The sequence below is a fragment of the Ochotona princeps genome, unplaced genomic scaffold (genome assembly GCF_030435755.1).
Source record: "Ochotona princeps isolate mOchPri1 unplaced genomic scaffold, mOchPri1.hap1 HAP1_SCAFFOLD_3863, whole genome shotgun sequence".
NCBI classification, from domain to species: Eukaryota; Metazoa; Chordata; class Mammalia; order Lagomorpha; family Ochotonidae; genus Ochotona; species Ochotona princeps.
This window is the reverse complement of record NW_026697059.1, coordinates 1-22,882: the sequence shown is the minus strand read 5'-3', so window position 1 is coordinate 22,882 and position 22,882 is coordinate 1. Positions and strand designations below refer to the sequence as shown.

Sequence of the window (22,882 nt, the reverse complement as noted above, 5' to 3'; positions counted from 1 at the left end):
CCGGGTCAGGGTCGGGGAGTGGACGGGGCCGGGCTCCCGGCAGCATGCACCCATGGCGGACGGCGGCGCGCCCCTGCTCCCCGACAGCCTGCTCTACCACATCTTCCTGAGCCTGGGCCCCGGCGACGTGCTGGCCGCCGGCCTCGTGTGCCGCCAGTGGCGCGCCGTGGCCCGCGACGAGTTCCTGTGGCGGGAGCAGTTCTACCGCTACTTCCAGGTGGCCCGCGACGTGCCCAGGCACCCAGGTGCGCGCCCCGCGGGCGGCGGGCGGGCAGGGCGGGCAGGGCGGCCGTCTGACCCGGCCTGCGCGCAGCGGCCACGTCGTGGTACGACGAGTTCCGGCGGCTCTACGACGCGGTTCCCTGCGTGGAAGTGCAGACGCTCACGGCGCACACGGACCAGGTCCTGCACCTCAGCTTCGCGCACTCCGGAGGCCGCTTCGCGTCCTGTTCCAAGGACTGCACGGTGAAGGTGGGCTCCTGGATGGGAGCAGGTGCAGTGTGGGGCTGGAGGGGAGCAGGTGCACAGTGTGGGGCTGGAGGGGAGCAGGTGCAGTGTGGGGCTGGAGGGGAGTAGGTGCACAGTGTGGGGCTGGAGGGGAGCAGGTGCAGTGTGGGGCTGGAGGGGAGCAGGTGCAGTGTGGGGCTGGAGGGGAGCAGGTTCACAGTGTGGGGCTGGAGGGGAGCAGGTGCACAGTGTGGGGCTGGAGGGGAGCAGGTGCAGTGTGGGGCTGGAGGGGAGCAGGTGTGTGTGCAGTGTGTGGGGGGGTGATGACCCGAGTGCCTCCACAAGCGTGTGTGTGTGGGCACTTTAGTGCCTCCCCTGCAACCCTGGCATGGGGACAGGCCTCCTGCTGGCCCTCGTGCCGCCCCGCCCACCCACCTGCTCCTACCCTCAGATCTGGAGCAATGGCCTGGCCATCTCATTGCTGCACAGTGCGGACATGCGACCATACAACTGGAGCTACACGCAGTTCTCCCAGTTCAACCGCGACGACTCGCTGCTGCTGGCCTCTGGCGTGTTCCTGGGGCCGCACAACTCCTCCTCTGGGGAGATCGCCGTCATCAGCCTAGGTGAGTGTGGGCACCCCTGTGTGCCTGCCTGACCACAGCACCCACCCGTCTGGGGTGCCCAACCAGGCGTGGCCTCCCACAGACACCTTCGTCCTGCTGTCCCGGGTGCGCAACAAACCCTACGACGTGTTCGGCTGCTGGCTCACTGAGACATGCCTCATCTCAGGGAACCTGCACCGCATTGGGGACATCACCTCCTGCTCTGTGTTGTGGCTCAACAACGCCTTCCAGGTGAGGGGAGGGGAGCGGAGGAAGGAGGGCAGGCAGGGCAGGGCAGGGCGCACTGGCCAGCCACCCACTGCCCCTGCCCACCGGCTGCCCCTGCCCACCCACTGCCCCTGCCCACCCGCTGCCCCTGCCCACCGGCTGCCCCTGCCCACCCGCTGCCCCTGCCCGCCGGCCGCCCCTGCCCACCCACTGCCCCTGCCCACCCGCTGCCCCTGCCCACCGGCCGCCCCTGCCCACCCACTGCCCCTGCCCGCCGGCCGCCCCAGGATGTGGAGTCGGAGAACGTGAATGTAGTCAAGCGCCTCTTCAAGATTCAGAACCTGAACGCCAGCACCATCCGCACGGTGATGGTGGCCGACTGTGGCCGCTTCGACAGCCCGGACCTGCTGCTGGACGCCGGCCCCGCCGCCGGCCCTTGCCGCGTCTTCGACCTGGGCGCTGATGGGGACAGCGATGAGGAGGGCACAGGCCGTGCGCCTGGACCTGCCCGCCCTCGGGGCCCGCGGCGGCTGCTTAACAGTGCGCTGGACACCCAGGCGCCGCTGTCGGAGCGCGTGCTGGAGACCAGGGTGGCCGAGCTGCTGGCCCAGGGCCACACCAAGCCGCCTGAGCCTGGCGCCGCCGACGCCCGCACCAAGTACCTCATCTTCACCACCGGCTGTCTCACCTACTCGCCCCACCAGATCGGTAAAGGGCAGGGCGGGGCTGGGCACGGGGAGGGGCCTGGCACGGGGGTGGTGGCTGGGCATGCAGGGGCAGGGCCTGGGCTCAGGCTCCCGCAGTCCCAGGGACCCTGGGGTTCTGGCAGGATCCACAAGCAGGTGGGGGTCGCCCCTTGGCTCCTGGACACAGCCTGGTCACAGTGGGAAGCGCGGGGGCTCCTGGGGTTCAGGGCGGCCCGTCCCCGCTGGCCAGGGGAGCCTGGGGGGCGACCCGCAGGCGGGCTCACGCAGGCCTCCCGCAGGCATCAAGCAGATCCTGCCGCACCAGATGACCACGGCCGGGCCCGTGCTGGGCGAGGGCCACGGCTCGGACGCCTTCTTCGACGCGCTGGACCACGTCATCGACGTGCACGGCCACATCATCGGGATGGGCCTGTCCCCCGACCACAGGTGGGCCCCGGCGGGGCGCGGGGGGCTCCCGGCGGCACGGTGCTGAGCGGCCGCCCCCGCAGGTACCTGTACGTCAACAGCCGGGCCTGGCCGCGCGGCGCCGTGGTGGCCGACCCCATGCAGCCGCCGCCCATCGCCGAGGAGATTGACCTGCAGGTGTTCGACCTCAAGACCATGCGCGAGGTGAAGCGGGCGCTGCGGGCACACCGCGCTTACACGCCCAACGATGAGTGCTTCTTCATCTTCCTCGACGTCAGCCGCGACTTCGTGGCCAGGTGCGGGGTGGGGGCGGGGCCCGGCAGGTGCAGGGTGGGGGGCTAGGGGCGGGGCCGTGTGCAGGGTGGGGGGCTAGGAGCGGGGCCCTGTGCAGGGTGGGGGGCTAGGGGCGGGGCCGTGTGCAGGGTGGGGGCTAGGGGCGGGGCCGTGTGCAGGGTGGGGGGCTAGGAGCGGGGCCGTGTGCAGGGTGGGGGGCTAGGGGCGGGGCCGTGTGCAGGGGTGGGGGGCTAGGGGCGGGGCCCGGCAGGTGCAGGGGTGGGGGGGCCAGGGGCGGGGCCCTGTGCAGGGTGGGGGGCTAGGAGCGGGGCCGTGTGCAGGGTGGGGGGCTAGGAGCGGGGCCGTGTGCAGGGGTGGGGGGCCAGGGGCGGGGCCCTGTGCAGAGTGGGGGGCTAGGAGCAGGGCCGTGTGCAGGGTGGGGGGCTAGGGGCGGGGCCCTGTGCAGGGTGGGGGGCTAGGGGCGGGGCCCGGCAGGTGTAGGGTAGGGGTGAGGGTGGGGCCTAGGGGCGGGCCCTGCTGGGCCCTGTGCAGGGAGCCAGGGGCGGGGAGGGCGGCTCTCCAGCCAGGCCGACCCTAGGTCTGCCCCACCCCATCCCGCAGCGGGGCGGAGGACCGCCACGGCTACATCTGGGACCGGCATTACAACATCTGCCTGGCTAAGCTGCGGCACGAAGACGTGGTGAACTCGGTGGTCTTCAGCCCCTGCGAGCAGGAGCTGCTGCTCACGGCCAGCGACGACGCCACCATCAAGGCCTGGCGGTCCCCGCGCGCCCTGCGCCTCCTCCAGGCCGCCCCGCGCCTGCGCCCCCGGCCCTTCTTCTCCTGGTTCGGCAGCCACAGGCGCTGAGGCGGGGGGCGCAGCAGGGCGAGAGGCCTTGCTGTAGCAGCGATGCTCGGGGGTCAGCCGGACCCCACATGCGCACCCTTCGCAACAGGGGCACTCGCTCAGCGGGCGGCCCTCCTTCTGGGCTGCGGGCGCCCATGGCCCCGCACCCGGCCACTCAGGATAGTAGCTTGTGGGCCGCGCCCTGGTACCCGCTGGGGCCACCGAATACACTGCTGCCATAGCCACTGCTGTCTGTCTGCACGAGGGGCTGGCCTCCACCCTCTGCCTGGGCAGGGCACCTAGGCGCGCCAAGTGTGCCCGTCACACTGAGTCCTGCTCTGGGGGTGGGGGAAGGGCAGGGCATGGGCAGAGCCTGGGGTCCCCGGGGAGGTGGGGGCAGCTGTCCAGTGCTTCCTGCCCACAGGTGGGCTCCCACGTGGCCCTTGGTACAAACACCCAGGTGGCAGCCAGCCCAAACCAAGGGCACCACCAGTAGGCACACATGGTGAAGGCTTGGGGGTGTGCCAGCCAACAGCACTGACCCCACCTGGAGGGGTGGTGGCGTGGAGCAGCTGGGTGCCCTGCGCAGGGCCGGGCTGGAGGAGAGGAGCCCAGGACCGCTGGCTCCGAGGCCCTGTCTTCCCTGACTGACCCGCAGCCATCCTGTGCCAACCCAGGGAGGGGTGGGAATCTTCCTTATCAGTCTCTGTGCTGAGTCACAGCAGCCATGGTGCTGGGTGGGGTGTGCCCACAGCACTGCATGCCAGGCCTCCCACGTGAGCCACGCCCACAGGGCCTAGCCCCATGGATGCCCAAAGGCAGTCGTTCGGGCACGCCAACACCAGGCTCAGACAGTGTGTTCTCTGCCAGCAATCGGACCTGAAGATAATGGCTACAAGAGTGGGCAGAGCCAGACCCCACACTCACAGGGAGCCACAAATGCTCCCCTTGGGTGATCAGCTGCCAGCAGCCCATGTGGGCACCAGTTCAAATCCCAGCTGCTCCTACTTGGCCGGCTCCTGCGGATGCCCCCGCAAAGGCAGCAGAGGACAGCCCAGCGCTGCGCCCCTGCACCCGCGGGGCAGAGTACCACCTAGGGAGGGGCTGAACCAGCAAATGGATCTCTTTCCTCTCCCTCAAGTAAAAAAAAAGCAATCTTTGAAAAATAAAAATACATCCTGACACACTGCCCTGAGAAGCCCACAGCCCGTCAGAGTGCCTGGTGTGTGCTGGCCTGTCACTTCGCGCTGACTGCAGTGGGGTCCCAGCCACTTCTGGGGGTGGGCTGGGCTCTGGCCCCGCACTGGCCGCTCAGGGCACTGGCCTTTCAGTCTATAAGCAGGCTGGCACAGCAGCCCAGCAGGCATATGAACATATAAATGCCCACTGTAGGGCCCGGCGGCGTGGCCTAGCGGCTAAAGTCCTCGCCTTGAATGCCTCGGGATCCCATATGGTCGCCGGTTCTAATCCCGGCAGCTCCACTTCCCATCCAGCTCCCTGCTTGTGGCCTGGGAAAGCAGTCGAGGACGGCCCAAAGCCTTGGGACCCTGCACCTGCATGGGAGACCTGGGGAAGAGGTTCCTGGTTCCCAGTTTCGGATCGGCGCGCACTGGCTGTTGTGCTCACTTGGGGAGTGAATCACCGGACAGAAGATCTTCCTCTGTCTCTCCTCCTCTCTGTATATCTGACTTTGTAATAAAATAGATAAATCTTTAAAAAAAAATGCCCACTGTGATTCTTTTGTTTTTAGATTTACTTTTATTGGAAAGGCAGATTTACAGAGATCTTCTGTCCGCCGAGTCACTCCCCAAGTGGCCACAACAGCCGGAGCTGAACTGATTTGAAGCCAGGAGCTTTGATTGGGTCTCCCACGCAGGCTCAGGGTCCCAAGGCTTTGGGCCGTCTTCCACTGCTTTCCCAGGCCACAAACAGGGAGCTGGATGGGAAGAGGGGTGGCCAGCATATGAACCAGTGCCTGTATGCGATCCTGTTAGATCAAGCCATTAAGCTACAGCCCTGGGCCTACTGTGATGTGGTTAGTTACAAGCGATCTTCCATCTGCTGGTCCACTCCTCACATGATCACACAGCAGCATAGCTGGGCCAAGGACCCGGGCCACAGCAGGAGCTGGGTGGGAAGTGGAGTAGCCAGGAATTGAACTGGTGCCCACATGGGATGCTGATGCTCCGGTGGCGTTAGCCCAGTGCCTCAGCGCTTCTGAGAAGCTGCACTGCTGAAGGGCCTGAGGACATCCCACACGGCAAGGCCAAACACAAGACGGGGCAGGCGAGCAGCCAGGATGCCTGCGGCCTGCACAGGCACACCTGGGGACGGGCACTGCCCACCCACGCCCCTCCCTGCCAGACGGGCCCCCACAAAGCTGCCTGGGGTATCCCTGGCACCGTCCGTCCCGAGCAGCCCCCACCAGCAAAGCCCACCAAGGCCAGGACGCAGAGGCCACACACGGGCCATGCCCCTCACTCAGCACACGGCGCTGATGCTGGGGTCCACGGCCAGCCTCTCCTGCAGCCATCGAGGCCAACGTGTGCCACCGTGCAGTCCCCACTCAAGACACAGACGCCTGCAGAGCTCTCAGGGCAGCCTGGCACCTGTTGTTCAGGGTGCGAGCCCCAGCTCGGCTTCCTGTCTCCCCACTCCACGGGACCAAGACTGTGGCCAGGCTCCTGGCTTCATGGCACAGCCCCAGCTGATCTGAGCACTTAGGAAGGAAACCAGGAGGGCTGGAGGAAGAAGGCTCAGACGTTCACGGTTTACTGACAGCCCACAACCTGCCCGCCTGCTAGGCCCTGCGGACAGGCTCCCCCGGATGCAGGCCCAGGCTCCGAGCGCCTGCTCCCCAGGGGCGGCTCCCGGCTTCTCGGCTCTGGGGCCTGTGCCTCGGGGCACACAGCACCCCTCCTTCCTGCTGTCCGGAAGCCTTGCTCTCCTCTGGGCGTCTTCCTGGGTGCTGGGACACCCTCAGCTAGTCCCACCGCATCGGCCACTGAGGGACATCGTGTGTGGCCCTGGGCTGAGGCCCTCCCTGGCCGCCCGGCCCTGCGCGCCCTCAGGCGGCTCCTCGCGGTGCTGCCACGTGCCCGCCCCGCTGCCTGGCCTCCCGCGAGAGGCACCTAGAGGCCCGTCAGGTCCACAATGGCCTTGATGAAGATGGCGTCATCACGCACATACGAGTTCTTGGCCTCCATCTTGGAGACGGGGCAGAAGAGCGGGCAGCCGCTGGCAATGTTCATGTCGCTGACAGGCCTCTGGAAGGAGGAGGACGTCACGTCCGGCCGGAAGGCATCGATCACGTGCTCCCGGTTGTTGTGGTCAAGCAGCATCAGGGTCACCTGCAGAGGGCGGGACGGGTAAGCACACGCCCGGCACAGACCCAGGACAGGTCAGCACAGGCCCGGCACAGGCCCAGGACGGGTCAGCACACGCCCGGCACAGGCCCAGGACGGGTCAGCACAGGCCCGGCACAGGCCCAGGACGGGTCAGCACAGGCCCGGCACAGGACCAGGACGGGTCAGCACACGCCCGGCACAAGACCAGGACGGGTCAGCACACGCCCGGCACAGGCCCAGGACGGGTCAGCACACGCCTGGCACACGCCCAGGACGGGTCAGCACACGCCCGGCACAGGCCCAGGACGGGTCAGCACACGCCCGGCACAGGCCAAGGCTCTCGGGGTCAGCGCACGCCCGGCACAGGCCCAGGACGGGTCAGCACAGGCCCGGCACAGGCCCAGGACGGGTCAGCACACGCCCGGCACAGGCCCAGGACGGGTCAGCACACGCCCGGCACAGGCCCAGGACGGGTCAGCACACGCCCGGCACAGGCCCAGGCTCTCGGGGTCAGCGCACATTGTTCCCGCTGCTCTCTTCCCAAAATGGAAACACCCACCTCCGCTCTGACCCCAGCATGGCAGCCTGTTGCAGCAAGCGTGCGTGGTCAGCACAGGGCCACCTGCTGCTCCTGCTGCTCCCTCTGAGGCACCAAGGGGCAGCATACGAGACCCAAGCATCTGGGCCGTGGCAGTCACGTCGGAGCGTGCCTGGAGCTCCCGGCTGTCGTGGACACCTGGGCCTGAACTGAGCCTGGAACGCCCCTGCTCCCCTCTCCACCACCGTCTCCACTGAGGGAGAGCTGGACGCACTCTGCCCTGCGGGATGCCGGCACAGCAGGGGACAGCTTTACGTGCTAGCCACAACACAGGCCCTCACATAAATGTTTCAAAACTTTTTGTTCAAGATTCATTTGCTCATTTTTAATTTGAATGGCAGAGTCAGAGAGGGAGGGACAGGGAGAGATCTTAGTCACTGGCTCACTCCCCAAATGGCCTGAACAGCTGGGCAGGGCCAGGCAGAGGCCAGGAGCCCTCGTGCGGTTCTCCCATGGAGGTCACCACTGCCTGGCCAGGACAGGAAGCTGGACTCAATACAGAGAGCTGGCCTTCCTACAGGGCTGCGGGCCAAGCTGGCAGCACTGGGAGCCCACATGGGCACTGGCTCAGGCTGTGGCTGCACATCACACCTGCTCCCTGCTCATGGCCTGGGGAAGCAGTGGAGGATGGTCCGTGAGCCTCAGCGCCCGTGTGGGGGACGCGGAAGCAGCTCCCCGGCCATCTGGGGAGTAAACCAAAGACAAGCTCTCCCTGCCTGCACTCCAACTCCACTTCATCAGCTTAAACAGCAGCCGGCGGCTGAGGCCGGTTCCAGCCTGGGCTGCGGCCGTCGCTGGAGGAGGCCTCGGGTGCTGGCCATCCCCGGGGACCCTGAGCGGCTCACAGGACGAGCCCCCAGGGTGCCTGTGCAGTTCCCACCCTGCTCCCCCCCAGTGCTGGCTCCACTCCAGCCCAGGCCGAGTCAACTGGGACGTAAACTCCACCAAAAGGGCTCCCCTCTGACACTTTGGGGGCCTGTGGCCCTGAGCCAGGTATCGGCAGCTAGGTCAGCACCCACCTTCTGGTTGAAGGGCCACCGCAGGAGGGCATCGTGGGGGCCCCGCATCACCACGAAGAACAGAGAGAGGTGTGTGCCCCGTCCGGTCCCATCACCATTCAGGTAGATGCGCAGACACATCTTGTAGCCGTACCTGCTGGTGTAGAAGGCTGGGGCAGCACAGGGCACGGTGAGCGGCAGGCGCGGCACTGGCCCCAGTGGCCCTGCGGGCAGGCACGCACCGCCCTGCGCTAGGGGCTGGCCACAGCAGTCCTCACACCCTGTGACCCGGCTGCTAATGAGGCGACCCGTGCCCTGAGCACAAACAGCACTGCTTTGGACGGCTGGGAGCTGGGGGCACCTGCCCGGCTCAGCCCAAGCCCTGCAGGCTGAACCCAGACACGCGCAGCATCCCAGCAGAGCCAGTGAGGTCCAGTGTGGGTGTCCCCTGCCCAACCCACCAGGGCGAGCCCAGGAACGACAGGGAAGAAGCCTCTGGCTTAGGACTCCCCAGGGCCCGCCACCCACACCCTGGGCGCTGAGTGCCAGCTTTCCCCCAGTCACACAAACGCTGTCCTGCTGCCTGGCCCGTGGACAAGCACGGGGGATGAAGCTCACGGCCTCCCTGGATGGCTGTCAAGGGCCCCTGGGCTGACGGTGGGAGCGCGAGGGCAGCCCTGTGGCTCCTGTGGCTGAGACACAGCACCAGCAGTCTTGCTTGCCCTGACCATGCCCCTCCTCCCACGCCCACCCGGGACCCTCTGTCCATGCCCAGCCTCGTCTCCAGGGAAGGGCTGTGTGCCAACAACTAGTGCTGCCCTGGGAGCAGACAGGCGACACCGACTCCCACCCGCGAGGACAGGAGCTCAGACATCCCTCCAGTGCCCGGGACCACCCCACAAAGGCTGCGGTGACCTGGGGGCTCAGGACGCAGCACCTGGGGAGAAGATGGCCGGTGTGCGGCCAGCCACGGCCTCCTGGCGTTTCCTGGCAAAGTCCGAGATCTTCCAGATGAGGACCCCGTCGTGGGTCGACGCCTCCATCTCCAGGACCTTCTGCTGCAGGTCGGCCAGGGCCAGATCCTTGAGGCCCAGGCTCCGCTCCAGCTGCTGCACCTGTAAGCCCCAACCGTCACGGACGCACGGCCCGGCCTGGGGCGGACACCAGGACACCCTCGCTTGGCCTGCACCTGGCCCGTCCCCTCTCCCCACTGGTCGCTGTGACCTCCCCAAGCCAGGGCCTTGGAGCAGACGCAGGAGGGAAGGGGTCGTGGGCTGCAGCCGGCCAGCTCCGAGCATGGGGCGGCCCCCGCAGCAGGAACGTACCTTATTACTCAGGGCTTCAATCCTGTCCTGGTCCAGCTGGTGTTGTCGGCCACAGGCCTCGGCGGTCATGGCCACCCTCTCCACCTCCCGGTTGAGGACACAGACGATGTTCTCGAAGGTGGCCGTCTTGCTCTCGAGCGCCTGGCACCTCTGCAGGAGCTCCGGCTCTGCCGGGCAGCAGTCCCGCAGCAGGGGCTTGGCGTCCAGCACCGAGGCCAGCAGCAGGGCCAGGTGCTCCCGCAGCCGCTGGGCCTCGTGCTCCTGCTGCTTCTCCAGCTCCACCTGGAACACACGGAGGGCTCAGGGCACTGGCCGCACCTGCCCTGGCCCATAGGCACTCGAGGGCTCAGGGCACCGGCCGCACTGACACATCCGTCGTCCTTGGCTGCAGCAATGCTGTCGCCCTATCACTTGAGACGCACTTTGTTAAAAACAGAGGAAGGGGCCCGGCACAATGGCCTAGCGGCTAACGTCCTCCCCTTGAACACCCCAGGATCCCATATGGGTGCCAGTTCTAATCCCGGCAGCTCCACTTCCCATCCAGCTCCCTGTGTGTGGCTTGGGAAAGCAGTCGAGGATGGCCCAGGGCCTTGGGACCCTGCACCCACGTGAGAGACCTGTGGAAGCTCTTGGCTCCTGGCTTTGGATCGGCGCGCATCGGCCCGTTGCGGCTCACTTGGGGAGTGAATCATCGGACGGAAGATCTTCCTCTCTGTCTCTCCTCCTCTGTTTATATATTCGACTTTGCAATAAAAATAAACCTTTAAAAAAAAAAAAAGACGAGGAAGTAGAGACCCACATGGGCAAACATCCTTCAAAATTAAAAATAAAATAAAAAGAAATGGCAAAAATAAATAAACAAAAATGAAAAAGAGGGGCTGGCGTGGTGGCTCAACAGGAGTACCTTTGCCTGCAAGTGCCACAGCCCACATGGACGCCAGTTCGAGTCCCGGCTGCTCCACCTCGGCTCCAGCTCCCTGCTCATGGCCCGGGAACCCACCCGAGGACAGCCATGCCTGGCTCCCTGCAGCCACTTGGGGAATGAACCAGCAGCTTTCTGCCTTTCAAATAAATAAAATACATATTTTGAAAGTATTTCCAATAGAAAGGAGAACAAGCCTGCACGTGGCCTAGTGACGCCGGTTCTGTCGCACGCTGGACGCCTCTGTGGGCTCCCGCGAGGGACATGCTGGGCAGCGGGTGGCAGGCGACACTCCCGCATCAGGGCCTTGCCACTCACGTGGGAGCCCTGGCTGGCAGCTCGCCCCAGCAGCAGCGGGCACCTGGGCAATGAGCCAGCAGACAGGACTGTCAATACTTCAAAGCCATACACCAGGACGGCACCAAGGGCACGGCCGCCTCGGGGCACAGGGTGGCAACAGGCGCCAAGGGCATGGCCGCCTCGGGGCACAGGGTGGCAGCAGACGCCAAGAGCCCCACCAAGAGCTGATGCTGGGAATGAGCCTTTTCCAAACTCGCATGCAGAACACAAACCTGGTAACGATCCTCTTTCAGGATTTTAAGTTAAAAAGCAAAGCACACCCCCAAACAGCCGTGCTGCCAGACACCCCCAGGAGCAGAGCCCAGCACCTGCCAGGACCCCAGAGTGTCAAGTGGGGCCCCAAACTCACACAGAGGCACCAACCCCAGTTCTATGTTAAAGTGGGGCCTATGGGAGGCCCTCGGCCTGGGCACCCTGAAAGGTGGAGCTGTGAACCCCTTACTGGAAGCTGCCAGAGGCCCTGCCCCGGCCCCAGAGTGAGGGTGCGCCAGCTGACAGGTGTCACCAGCAACCTGATGCTGTGCCCACGTGCGGGCATTCTCAGAGATGCGGCGGCAAGAGCGAGGGGTCTTAGAGACCTGATGGCTGAGGAGGGTGGGTGCTATGGGAGCTTGGAGGGGGCAGCCAGGGAGGAGAACTAGGCAAAGGCAGACGCGCCCAGGCCAGCACACTGGACCCCACCCCTGGCCCTGTGCTCACCACCTCAGGACAGCCGATGGCGTGGAACCTGCAGGGGACCCGGCATTTGCCACATGTCTTGACGTGCTCCTGTAACTGGAAGCAGCACTGACGTGAGAGCCAGCCACGCCCTGCCCACGCCGCCCTGCAAAGCCATGTACCACCTCAGGCAGGGGCCCCATGGGACTGACCCCTCCGGAGCCCGCCCGGGGCCCAGGCAGAGCCATGCGGACGCCTGCCCCACTGCTAGGACGAGGGGCCCCGAGTCTGCTGAGACGCCCAGACAGCGCACCTTCTCGCGGGGGATCTTCTTCTTGCCGCAGCCCTCACAGGTCAGGGGGAACTTGGGACAGATGGCATGGTGTGCCTGTCAGACAAGCAGCATGGCATGAGGCAGGACGCAGCGCTCCTGGGACACCCCCACCCACCTGCAGTGGGCAGCTGGCCCTTGGCGAGCCCGCCTCAGGGACAGTCCCTTCTCACGGGTTCCCTTAGGCAGAGTGAGGAACAGCCCCCGGGCCCCCAGTTCATCCCCCAGATGGCCTTGACGGCCAGGAGCCCCACCAGGGCTCCCACCAGAAGGGAGGCACCCCAGTGCTGACCACAGCGCCACCTCTCAGGGTCAGGGGTCAGACTGGGGGTCACACTGAACAACCCAGCACCCTGACACCTCAGGGGAAGACGCCTGCATCCCAGGCGGATGCCAGTGAGCACCCCGCTGCTCCCTGCCAGCGCCTGGAGAGGCAGCACAGGTTGGGTCTAAGGAGACACAGAGCGCCTCCACCTCCTGGTTCACGCTCCAGTGGCCGCCATGGCTGGGACGTGGGCCTCCCTCCAGGTGTCCCCTAGCAGGGCAGGCAGGGCTCCGAGCTCCTGGACCACCTTCTGCTACCTCCTCAGACACAGAGGAGAGGCCGGCAGGGAAGTGGGGCAGCCAGGCTCAAGCGGGTGCTCATGTGTGCTGCCAGCACCACAGGCACAGGGTGAGCCCACTGTGTGTCCGCCGCCCCAGCTCCCCTGCGGCTTCCAGGAAACAGAACCCAGTCCAAGACTGTGAGAGGGCGGGCTGAGACCCTGAGCAGGGTGCAGAAAGCCAAGGGCACACAGTGCCACCATGCTGCACCCACACCCAGGACGGGCACATGGGCAAGAGGACACAGAGCAGTGGGGACTACTGAAGCCTAGCGGCCCTGTCAGAGCCCAGAGACAGTGCCAGGAGGCACACGGCAGGCTGGCTCTCCCCTCCTGCCCGCAGCCACAGCTGAGCTGGGCCAGAGCCACCCCAGGCCAGAAACTCAACCCAGAGTCACAACAGGGGCTCAACCCAGTCCTCCCGGAGGACCACGAGCACCCTGACCTCAGTCCCCAGTCCGGGGTGCCCCACACGGGCAGCAGTTCAAGTCCCGGCTGCTCCACCTGCCACCCAGCTCCATACTGAAGGCTTGGGAAAGCAGTGAAGGATGGCCCAAGAACCTGGGACCCTGCATCTGTGCAGGAGACTCGGACGGAGCTCCTGACTTTGAATCGGCTCAGTCTCAGCTGTTGTGACTACTTGGGGAGTGAATCAGTGGATGGAACATCACTCTCCTCCCCTCTCTCCATAAATCTGCCCTTAAAATATATTAAGTCTTTTTAAACACTCACTTATTTTTATTGGAAAGTCAGATTTACAGAGAAAAATGTTCCATCTACTGGTTCACTCTTCAAGTGGCTACAATGGCCAGAGCTGAGCCGATCCGAAGCCAGGAGCCAGGAGCCTCTTCCAGGTCTCCCACGTGGGTGCAGGGTCCCAAGGCTTTGGGCCGTCCTCGACTGCTTTCCCAGGCCACAAGCAGGGAGCTGGATGGGAAGTGGAGCTGCCGGGATTAGAACTGGCACCCATATGGGATGCCGGCGCATTCAAGGCGAGGACTTTAGCCAGCAGGTTACCGCACCCGGCCTACGTTAAATCTTTTTTAGAAACCACTTGTTCCAATATTAAATTTCAGACGTAAGAATGACACACACTAGCTTGTGCACTCGGCACCACAGGGGGTCAAGCAGTGGCCGCGACCATGGCATTGCATGTGGACACCTCTGATCCAGCTCCCTGCTGATGCCATGGGAAAGCCACCCAAGGGACCTAGAGGGAGCTCAGGCTACAGCCAGGCCCACTCCTGGCCTCCCGCCCACCTCACGCACCTCTGTGTCCGCCCGGCCACAGGGGGCCTGGCAGTGCCGGCAGCTCAGGCTCCGCTCGGGGCACTCGTGCTGGGCGTGGCGCTCCTTCTCGCAGCGGCGGATCAGGCCTTTGCAGGCAGGGCACTCGGTCAGCTGGAACAGGCATTGTCCCTCGTGGCAGCTCTGCTAACACGGGAGGCGTCAGAGGGGCCCACCGGGCAGGGCTCAGAGCCACCGGATGCCTCTCTATGCCCGCGCAGGGGGGCTGCACCCCGGGGTCGCCTGAGGAGGGGGTGCGGGAGGCAGCGTGGGCACACAGGCCAGCCCTGGCCCCAGCAGGGCCCTGCGGGACTCAGCGGGCTGTGCTGATGGCAGGACCGCAGCCCAGGGCCAGGCAGTTCGAGGGCTGTGGCTGGCTTCTCACCTGCCCTTACTCACTCGAAAGGCAGGATAACAGACCGTCCCACCTGCTGGTTCACGGCCCAGGCACCCTCAATGTGCAGGGCAAGCCAGGCCAAGGCTCGGAGCCCACTGAAGCCTCTCTGGGGGCCGCGCCATCGCCCACTGCCTCCTGGGCGCTTCAGCAGGACAAACAAAAGCGTGAAGTGGACGGGATGTGGCTTCCTCAGATGCAACTCAGCCTGCTGGCACGACGGCCACCCCAAGTTTTGACAGGTTTCTACTCATTTGAAGGACCGTGCGAGGACAGAGGGAAGAGATCCCTGCGCCAGCAGCTGCAGCGGGCTTCCCACGTGGGTGGGAGGGCCCCGTGGCCTCGAGTCTCTTTCCAGAGCCCTTACCAGGAGCCATAGAGCGGCAGCTCTCTCTCTACTGTCTCAGCTTTCTGCTTTCTCCAGAAAGGACACCTTCACCAGGGCTGGTGCTGTGCTGCACGGAGTAAGGCCCGCCTGCGACACTGCACCCCACACGGGCGCCGCCTTGAGTCCGGCTGCCCCACTTCCCGTGGCCTGGGAAGGCAGACCTGGATGGGCTCCTGGCTTCGGACTGGCCCAAACAAGTACATCTCAAAAAAAAAAAAAAAAAAAGGCAGCAAAACTTATACACAAAAACATTTAAAAAGCAAAGATTTGTTTGCAAGGCAGAGCTGGGCAGGGGAAGAGACCTTGTGTCTGCCGGTTCACCTCCCGAGTGGCCGTGGCAGGCAGGGCCCAGGAGCTCCGCCGGCCCACGGCTGCTTCCCAGGGTCATCAGCAGGAGCTGATACCGGGGCGGCCGGGCCCTGAACCAGCACCCCTCTGGGATGCCGGCACCACAGGCGGTCTGTACTGCAGGCCAGAACGTTGGCTCCCTGTGCCCCAAGCTTCCAGACTCCGGGTAAGAGACCCTGAGAATTCACCCCTGCACCCCAGGACAGCCGACACCCCCGTATCCAGAACTTCATCCTCTCCCATGAAACTGCCCCACTGAAGCCTCGCCTGGCATCCCCACTTCCCCCCCGCCCTGCATGCCCAGCTCTGAGACACCCCAGGGCACACCACGCCAGGCATAGCTGGGAACCCACAGCTCACGCAAGCAGGGGAGCGGAGGCCCAGAGCAGGAGCGGCCTTGAGGACAGCCGGGCAGCCCCACCCCACGAGGGTCCGGGGCTTGGCCTGTGGGGTGGGGTATTTCTAGAAGCCGGTACCTTGTCCGCGGTCAGCACCGCCAGCACCCTAGGATTAAGGTGTTGGCCGGACTCTGCGTGGCCCATGTGGCTGCCCACTCTCTGAAGCCACGGTGTCTCACGGCCCCACGCTCCAGCAGACCCCGAGGGCAGTCTGAGGGGTGAGTAACCCGGCCCACACAGGGCAGAGGTTGTGCGCGCACAGCCGTGGGGGCTGTCTGGCCCCCGCACAGCAGGATGGCACAAAGCCGCACCCCTGACACCAGCGGTGGGAGCTGGGTCGCTGTGGGCACTCCCCAGCCGCTCAGCCCAGCAGCCCAGCGGGTCAGGCTGTGGTCTCAGACTCCGCCCGCAGCCCAGCGCTAGCTGTTCTCACCCCCCCACCCTCACACGCTCCTGGAGTAGCAGCGAACCATGGCCTGGGCATGTGGAGGAAAGCCCTGGCTCCTGTGCGGCCCAGCCTCACCCGGTTGTGGCAGCCACTGGGGAGTCAAACAGCCCACAGTGAGCCCTGTCTCCTACTCCGCCTTTCCTTAGAAAGCCCCCGCCTCTCACTTGGGGTCCCAGGTCTCCTGGATGGCGCCCCGCAGCAGCCCCCAAGACACTCCAGGCACGTGGGTTGCCAGCCCTTGCCTGCCCACAGGGGCTGCTGGCCAAGTTCTCACAGGGCCATGTCACTCCCCACTTCCCCAGAGCTCAGACTGTCAGGGCAGTGAGGCCGTGTCCTCGGGAAGGGTCCTCCTGGCACGCCTGGAGCGGGGGTGGGGGCAGCAGGCCCCCTGTGCCCAGGGAAGTGAGGCCGTGTCCTCGGGAAGGGTCCCCCTGGCACGCCTGGCGCGGGGGCACGCCTGGTGCAGGCCCCCTCCGCCTGGGGCCCTGGCTCCGGGCTGACAGCCAGCTCCCAGGCAGCCACCTCCCCCACGCTGCCCCTCCTGGTAGGGGCTTTCCACTCTCCCGGGCACAGCCAGGGACTTTCCAAACAGCATGCCTGCAGGGCCATGCAGGGCCACAGCCGGTGCCCACTGGCCCAGGCCCTCAGTGAAGCCACAGCCACCACCCCAACACCAGGGAGCTGCAGGCAGAGCTAGGGACACTCCTCCCACCCTCCTGACCCTCCAAGGCCCCAGGATCCCCTCAACAGGCAGGGCCACTGCACCCCAGCCTCCTAGGACAGACCCTGAGCCCAGCGTGCGCCCTCCACAGACAGCAATCAGCAGTACGGCGTGGGTGACGCTGCCATGGGCCCGCGCGTGGGAGGCCTGGGCCTCAGGGCACTCCCTATGGAACAGTGCCCCGAGCGCAGGCTGGTGTCACCAGGGAGGAGGGAGAGAGGATGCTACCCTGACCCCCACCCGACCCTGGCCCTGCTCACTCCAGACCAGCCAATACTGCCCATGGCAGAAGTCAAAAACCCAGCGCCCGAGAGCCAGGCAGCCTGGCCTGGAGGACAGGTAACGGCCTACCACTCAGGGCCAGCCCACCCCCCAGGTGGCTGCAGCAAGCCCTTGCGGCACACAGCAGCCTTGGAGCAGCCCTGGGGCGCCCCTAGCAATGCCTCCACAGCCCATCTGCTCCAGGAACATGACCCCCGGAGTGGGGCGGGGCAATCCCCCAGGGCCGGCCCTGCACAGCTCAGCATGTCAGTGGCCAGGTGGGACCACAGAGCTTTGCAGCAGTGCCAATGGGCACGTGACCACCTACGCTCTGGGCTCACGACCAGTGCTACCTGCTGCGAACCCCCGCACCACGCAGCTGACTGTCAGAGGGGTGGACCCTCCACACGGGCTCTAGCACAGCCTTGGCACCCAGGCCCTGTTGCCAGGTGCCTAAAGGTACAGGGGGACACAGTGGAGTCCCCAGCCCTGACAAAGGCCACAGGCATCAGGTGCTGAGCCATCTCTGCCCCAGAAGCCCTTGTGGGGCCACAGGTCCTATGAGGCCAGCAGAACCTGACGCATGAGACCCCAAGGACACGAGACAGGACCCAAACCCCGACGTCACACATGGCCAGGCCAGCCTGTGCCCAGGGCAGGGAGGGCTCCCCTGGGCACGAGGCCCTCACCACCACCTGCCTCATCCAGGGCCAAGACCTGGTCCCTGGGGCAAAGGAGTCAGGCCCCACCCCAGACCACAGGCCGCGAGGGAGGCCCACCCTCACCTCGTATTCCTTCAGGGTGCCCTTCCAGGTGCACCCGTCGTTGGGACAGATGGCCGGCAGGCTCTCCACTTCTCTGCGGGCAGCGTTATCTGGAAAAGCCTGAGGAGCCCACAGCCCTCAGGTGAGGCCTTGCCCAGCCTGCAGCATGCAGCCCCCTACGCACCCCGTCCCGGCGGCCCTGCAGGGAGGGCTCGGCTGGCCGGCCTGCCCGCTTGGCTCCATCCCCGTCGGGCAGTGATCCGACTTACTGAAGCGCTTTCTAAGACAGAAATGCCTTCCTCATAGATGCCTTCACGGACACAGGCGGCACAGTTCTGGGGCCCAGAGCTGGTGGGGACAGAAGCAGCCCCGGTGAGACCCGCCCGGGGAACCAGCACGCTCAGCCCACACCCACAGGGCCCCAGACGGCGCGGGTGCTCAGGGCACGCTGCGCACTGCCTCACCCGGCGCCTGTGCCCACCGCACCTGAGGATGCCGCTGAGGCAGAAGGAGCAGTAGCGGTGGCCGCACTGGGCCTGGAAGGGCCGGCGCAGCACGTTCCCGCAGGCCGAGCACAGGTACTTGGCCTCCAACTTCGTGCCCAGGAGGCTCGTGGAGAAGCCCGGCTGCAGCACTTCCAGAGAGTCGGGGGGCGTCACACTGGCTGCAGCCATGGGAGCTGGGACCCCCGTGCACCAGGAAGCCCTGAGGAAGAACACAGCACGTGTCATGGCGCCTCTGGGGCCCCTCGTGGGAAGGCATTGCAGCGGGTCCTGCAGCAGCAGGCACCGAGAGAGACAGGCACGCGACACGCTGAGTCCAGGAGCGCTCGGGGTCTCAGAGACCAGCTGGGGCCACCCCGGGCACCCACACACCTGGTCTGCCAGCACATGCCCCGGCTTGGGCACAGGCCACCTTCCGGCTAACAGCTGGGGTCAGCGTCCCCCGCCTGCCCTCCTCACGACCCCTGGAAGCTTGTTCCGGACTAGTGAGTGACCTCGAAGCCCGTGCTGCAGAAAGCAGTTGCCCTCACATGCCACCTGCCGAGCACCCTCTGAGGGCATCAGCCTGTACCTGCTAGTGTCCAGCCCTTCTGCTTTTCGGGAGGGGAAAGTTGGAATTAGAGAGAGATCAATTATTCCAATGTTCCTCCCTGTGGGGGACCAGCAGACAAGGGGGCAGGGTTGGGGGAGGGAAGAACACCCACCCTCTGCCCGCTTCCCCGGCCTCAGCACGCGCAGCCATAGAGCACCCCAAGCTCTGGCTGAAGTAGAGTCAGATCAGGCCTGCCAGGCACACCGGGCACGCCAGGACCAGGCGACTCCCCTGAACTGCAGACAGCAGACCGAGAGCCAGGACAGAACTCGGGCAGAAGACAAGGGCTGGCCTTTGGCACCTGTCTGTGTCCCACAGGAGCCCTGGGCCCAGCACGCCCGTGCAGCTTGAAGGCCGGGGCTGCCTTCACCACAGGGGCCCAGCCAGGACACCAGGAGCAGGCATGTGACCAGGGAGGGGCCTTGCCGCCCTCAAGGAGGGTCCAGCGGGATGGGCTGGGTTCCCGAGGCCTCCCACCAGGGCAGAGCCCAGGAAGTGCCACAGGCTTGGGCACACGTCTCCTCACGGCTTGGGAGGGCCAGCGAAGGGGCAGACCCTGATCTCCTGCCAGGGCCAAGGCCAGAACAGGGTCCCCTCCAGGCCCCTGCAGCCCTGGGGCCACCCTCTCTGGCAGTCAGGATGGAGAGAGTTGGGCAGCCCGGACACACCTGAGGCCCTTCCTCGCATGGCTCGCCTGCCAACCCTGCCAGCACCACTTCCAACGCCATGCCAGCCGCCCCTTGGTGCCCACCCTGCACAGCCAGCCGGGGCTTCCCAAGCAAAGCTGATCCTGGAACCTTCGGTCAGCTTCCCATGGAGTGATGTCCAGTGCGCCAATCCTGAAGACATTTAAAGGGCACTGGAGGGTGTCCAGGCCCAGCCCGACACCCAGTCCCTCACTCCTGGCGTCCACTGGCCTCTGGCAGCTTCACCTGGTACCCCAGAAAGTAACCGCCAGCAAGCGTGCTCAAGGCCAGGACGGCAGCAGCGGCCGTCCAGAGGCAGGGCTGTCCTGGAGGGCTCCCAGCTGACCCGACGCTACAGGGGGCCGGTCACACTGCCAGGTGTCACAGCGAGCAAGGGCCACAGTTAAACTCAGCTTGGTTCCTGTCCGCTGTCAGCAGAGCCTGACGCCAAGCCGCAGGAGTAGGCCGGTAGCACGCGGCTGCAGCGAGGGCTTGGACACCTGACTCCGACCTGCCCAGCCACCCCACAGGCGCTGACACCTAAGACGGGCCTCCCTGTCCTTGAGAAAAAGAGAAACACCACCACGCAGCAGGGCTGTGCCGTGTGCGTGTGTGTGTGTGTATCTGTGTTAGAGCTGGCCACGCGGCAGGGCTGAGGTGGAACACTGCCTTGGGCAGCTCTCTGCTCCGCGATCACGCCCTACACCTGTCCCAGGTGGGACACACTCGCTTCATAGGTGAGAGCCACCTGTGGGGCCAGCACCCTATGTGGGCATCAGCTCAATCCCAGCTGCTCCACTTCGTGTCCAACGGCCAGCTGCAAAAGCAGCAGAGGCTGGTCCAAGTTGCTGGGCTGCTGCACGTGCCTGGGCGATCAGGAGGAAGCTCCGGCTCCGGCCTGGCGCAGCCCTGGCTGGTGCAGACAGTGGGGAGTGAACCAGGGAACCAAGGCCCAATATCTGGCTCTCTGCATCTTTCAAGTAAAAACACCCCTGGAGGGCTGGAGGCGTGGCCTAGCAGCTAAAGTCCTCACCTTGAACGCCCCGGTTCTAATCCCAGCTACTCCACTTCCCATCCAGCTCCCTGCTTGTGGCCTGGGAAAGCAATCGAGGACGGCCCAAAGCCTTGGGACCCTGCATCCACGTGGGAGACCCAGAAGAGGTTCCTTGTTCCCGGCTTCGGATCGGCACAGCACCGGCCCGTTGAGGCTCACTTGGGGAGTGAATCATCGGACGGAAGATCTTCCTCTCTGTCTCTCCTACTCTCTGTATATCTGACTTTGTAATAAAAATAAATCAACCTTAAAAAAAAAACAAACCCTGGAACCAAGCACGCCAGCACCCTGCCCCGGGGACGACTGCTACGTCCCGCACAGCAGTCCATACACACAGAAAATGGCCACGGCGGGGTCAGCGGAGCACTTTCACAGGCTGATCCACCACCTGCAAACAGCACCATCCCAAACGGGCAGACCTGTCCCGCAGCCCTGCTTCCCATCCACCCCCTGCCTGTGGCCTGGGAAGGCAGTCGAGGACGGCCCAGGCCTTGGCTCCTGCACCTGCGTGGGAGACCTGGAAGCAGCTCCTGGCTCCTGGCTTCGGATCGGCTCAGCTCCAGCCATCGCGGCTACTTGGTGAGTGAACCAGTGGATGTAATCTCTCTCCTTCCCTCTGCAAATCTGCCTTTGCAATAAAAATAAATTTCTAAAAAACGAGCAGCAAACACAGAAGACAGGCCCCAGAGGAGTCGGGGTGAGGAAGCCCCGCTGTGGCTAGGAGCTGGGAGCCATGCAGAGGGCACAGGCAGTCCACCAACGTCGCTGGGGAAGCAGCAGCCTGAGTGGAGCGGAAAGCAGCCAAGGGCAGGGGCAAGGACAAGGCCAGATGCCCCACCTAGCCCCCGGGCGGCCCAGGCAGGCCACCACCAGAAGCCCTCATACCCACGTCCCCATCGAAGCCTGCGTTCCCACCAGAGTTCCTGCGGCTGAGCCCATCCTGAGCCCCTGCAGGAAGCAGCCCTTGGGCGCCCACTCACGAGCCCACCTGCACGCAGCCGTGGCGGGCATGGACGCTGATCACACAATCCAGCTCAAGTCCAGCTGGGAGGGCACGCCTGGGCTCACGGGCTAGGCAAGCACACAGCCAGGAAAGCCAACTGTGAGACAGAATGGCTGGAGGGCCAGTACCACGGCATGACGGACTAAGCCGCAGCCGCAGCCCCCGATGGTTTAGATCCCGGCTGCTCCACTTTCCAGCCATGCCACGAGCAGGCAGGGAGCTGGACGGGAAGTGGAGCAGCCGGGATTAGAACCGGCGCCCATGTGGGATCCGGGCACCGAACGAGGGGAGGACGCAGCCACCGGGCCCCACTCTGCCCTCGGCCGACCCCAAATGCGCGCTCTGGGCCTGGGGCTCCCTCACCACCCCCAGCAGCGGGGCTGCAGGACCGCTGGACCCGAGCCGGGGCCAGCCGGACACACGTCTCGGGGGGGGGGGGGGGGGGGGGGGGGGGGTGGGGGAGGGTGGGGGGGGGGGGGGGGGGGGGGGGGGGGGGGGGGTGGGGGGGGGGGGGGGGGGGGGGGGGGGGGGGGGGGGGGGGGGGGGGGGGGGTGGGGGGGGGGGGGGGGGGGGGGGGGGGGGGGGGGGGGGGGGGGGGGGGGGGGGGGGGGGGGGGGGGGGGGGGGGGGGGGGGGGGGGGGGGGGGGGGGGGGGGGGGGGGTGGGGGGGTGGGGGGGGGGGGGGGGGGGGGGGGGGGGGGGGGGGGGGGGGGGGGGGGGGGGGGGGGGGGGGGGGGGGGGGGGGGGGGGGGGGGTGGGGGGGGGGGGGGGGGGGGGGGGGGGGGGGGGGTGGGGGGGGGGGGGGGGGGGGGGGTGGGGGGGGGTGGGGGGGGGGGGTGGGGGGGGGGGGGGGGGGGGGGGGGGGGGGGGGGGGGTGGGGGGGGGGGGGGGGGGGGGGGTGGGGGGGGGGGGGGGGGGGGGGGGGGGGGGGGGGGGGGGTGGGGGGGGGGGGGGGGGGGGGGGGGGGGGGGGGGTGGGGGGGGGGGGGGGGGGGGGGGGGGGGGGGGGGGGGGGGGGGGGGGGGGGGGGGGGGGGGGGGGGGGGGGGGGGGGGGTGGGGGGGGGGGGGGGGGGTGGGGGGTGGGGGGGGGGGGGGGGGGGGGGGGGGGGGGGGGGGGGGGGGGGGGGGGGGGGGGGTGGGGGGGGGGGGGGGGGGGTGTGGGGGGGGGGGGGGGGGGGGGGGGGGGGGGGGGGGGGGGGGGGGGGGGGGGGGGGGGGGGGGGGGGGGGGGGGGGGGGGGGGGGGGGGGGGGGGGGGGGGGGGGGGGGGGGGGGGGGGGGGGGGGGGGGGGGGGTGGGGGGGGGGGGGGGGGGGGGGGGGGGGGGGGGGGGGGGGGGGGGGGGGGGGGGGGGGGGGGGGGGGGGGGGGGGGGGGGGGGGGGGGGG

At 66.8% G+C, this 22,882-nt stretch overlaps 2 protein-coding genes across 6 annotated transcripts; one reads left to right on the top strand and one right to left on the bottom strand.

Moving 5' to 3' along the window:
• Positions 1-8: 8 nt before the first annotated feature.
• LOC131478876 (F-box/WD repeat-containing protein 5-like) lies at positions 9-3,633 on the top strand. 2 transcript variants are annotated; one of them, XM_058659490.1, is made up of 8 exons: positions 9-245; positions 314-471; positions 899-1,073; positions 1,156-1,304; positions 1,568-1,988; positions 2,266-2,413; positions 2,476-2,688; positions 3,287-3,633. In XM_058659490.1, the coding sequence occupies exons 1-8, from the start codon at positions 53-55 to the stop codon at positions 3,531-3,533; spliced, it is 1,704 nt and encodes a 567-aa protein (XP_058515473.1). In that variant the 5' UTR covers positions 9-52; the 3' UTR covers positions 3,534-3,633. The 2 variants fall into 2 exon arrangements, with proteins under 2 accessions (XP_058515473.1, XP_058515474.1); XM_058659491.1 differs by having other exon boundaries at positions 87-217.
• Positions 3,634-6,602: 2,969 nt separating this feature from the next.
• LOC131478878 (TNF receptor-associated factor 2-like) lies at positions 6,603-18,449 on the bottom strand. 4 transcript variants are annotated; one of them, XM_058659495.1, is made up of 10 exons: positions 18,148-18,449; positions 17,931-18,009; positions 17,683-17,781; positions 13,922-14,086; positions 12,033-12,107; positions 11,762-11,830; positions 9,781-10,062; positions 9,393-9,570; positions 8,477-8,625; positions 6,603-6,862 (listed from the first exon to the last, which is right to left on the bottom strand). In XM_058659495.1, exons 1-10 carry the CDS (start codon positions 18,390-18,392, stop codon positions 6,644-6,646), a joined length of 1,560 nt encoding a protein of 519 aa, XP_058515478.1. In that variant the 5' UTR covers positions 18,393-18,449; the 3' UTR covers positions 6,603-6,643. The 4 variants fall into 4 exon arrangements, with proteins under 4 accessions (XP_058515478.1, XP_058515476.1, XP_058515479.1 ...); XM_058659493.1 differs by having other exon boundaries at positions 11,762-11,836; positions 18,148-18,447; XM_058659496.1 differs by having other exon boundaries at positions 11,762-11,836; positions 13,922-14,053; positions 18,148-18,447.
• Between the last annotated feature and the right edge of the window lie 4,433 nt (positions 18,450-22,882).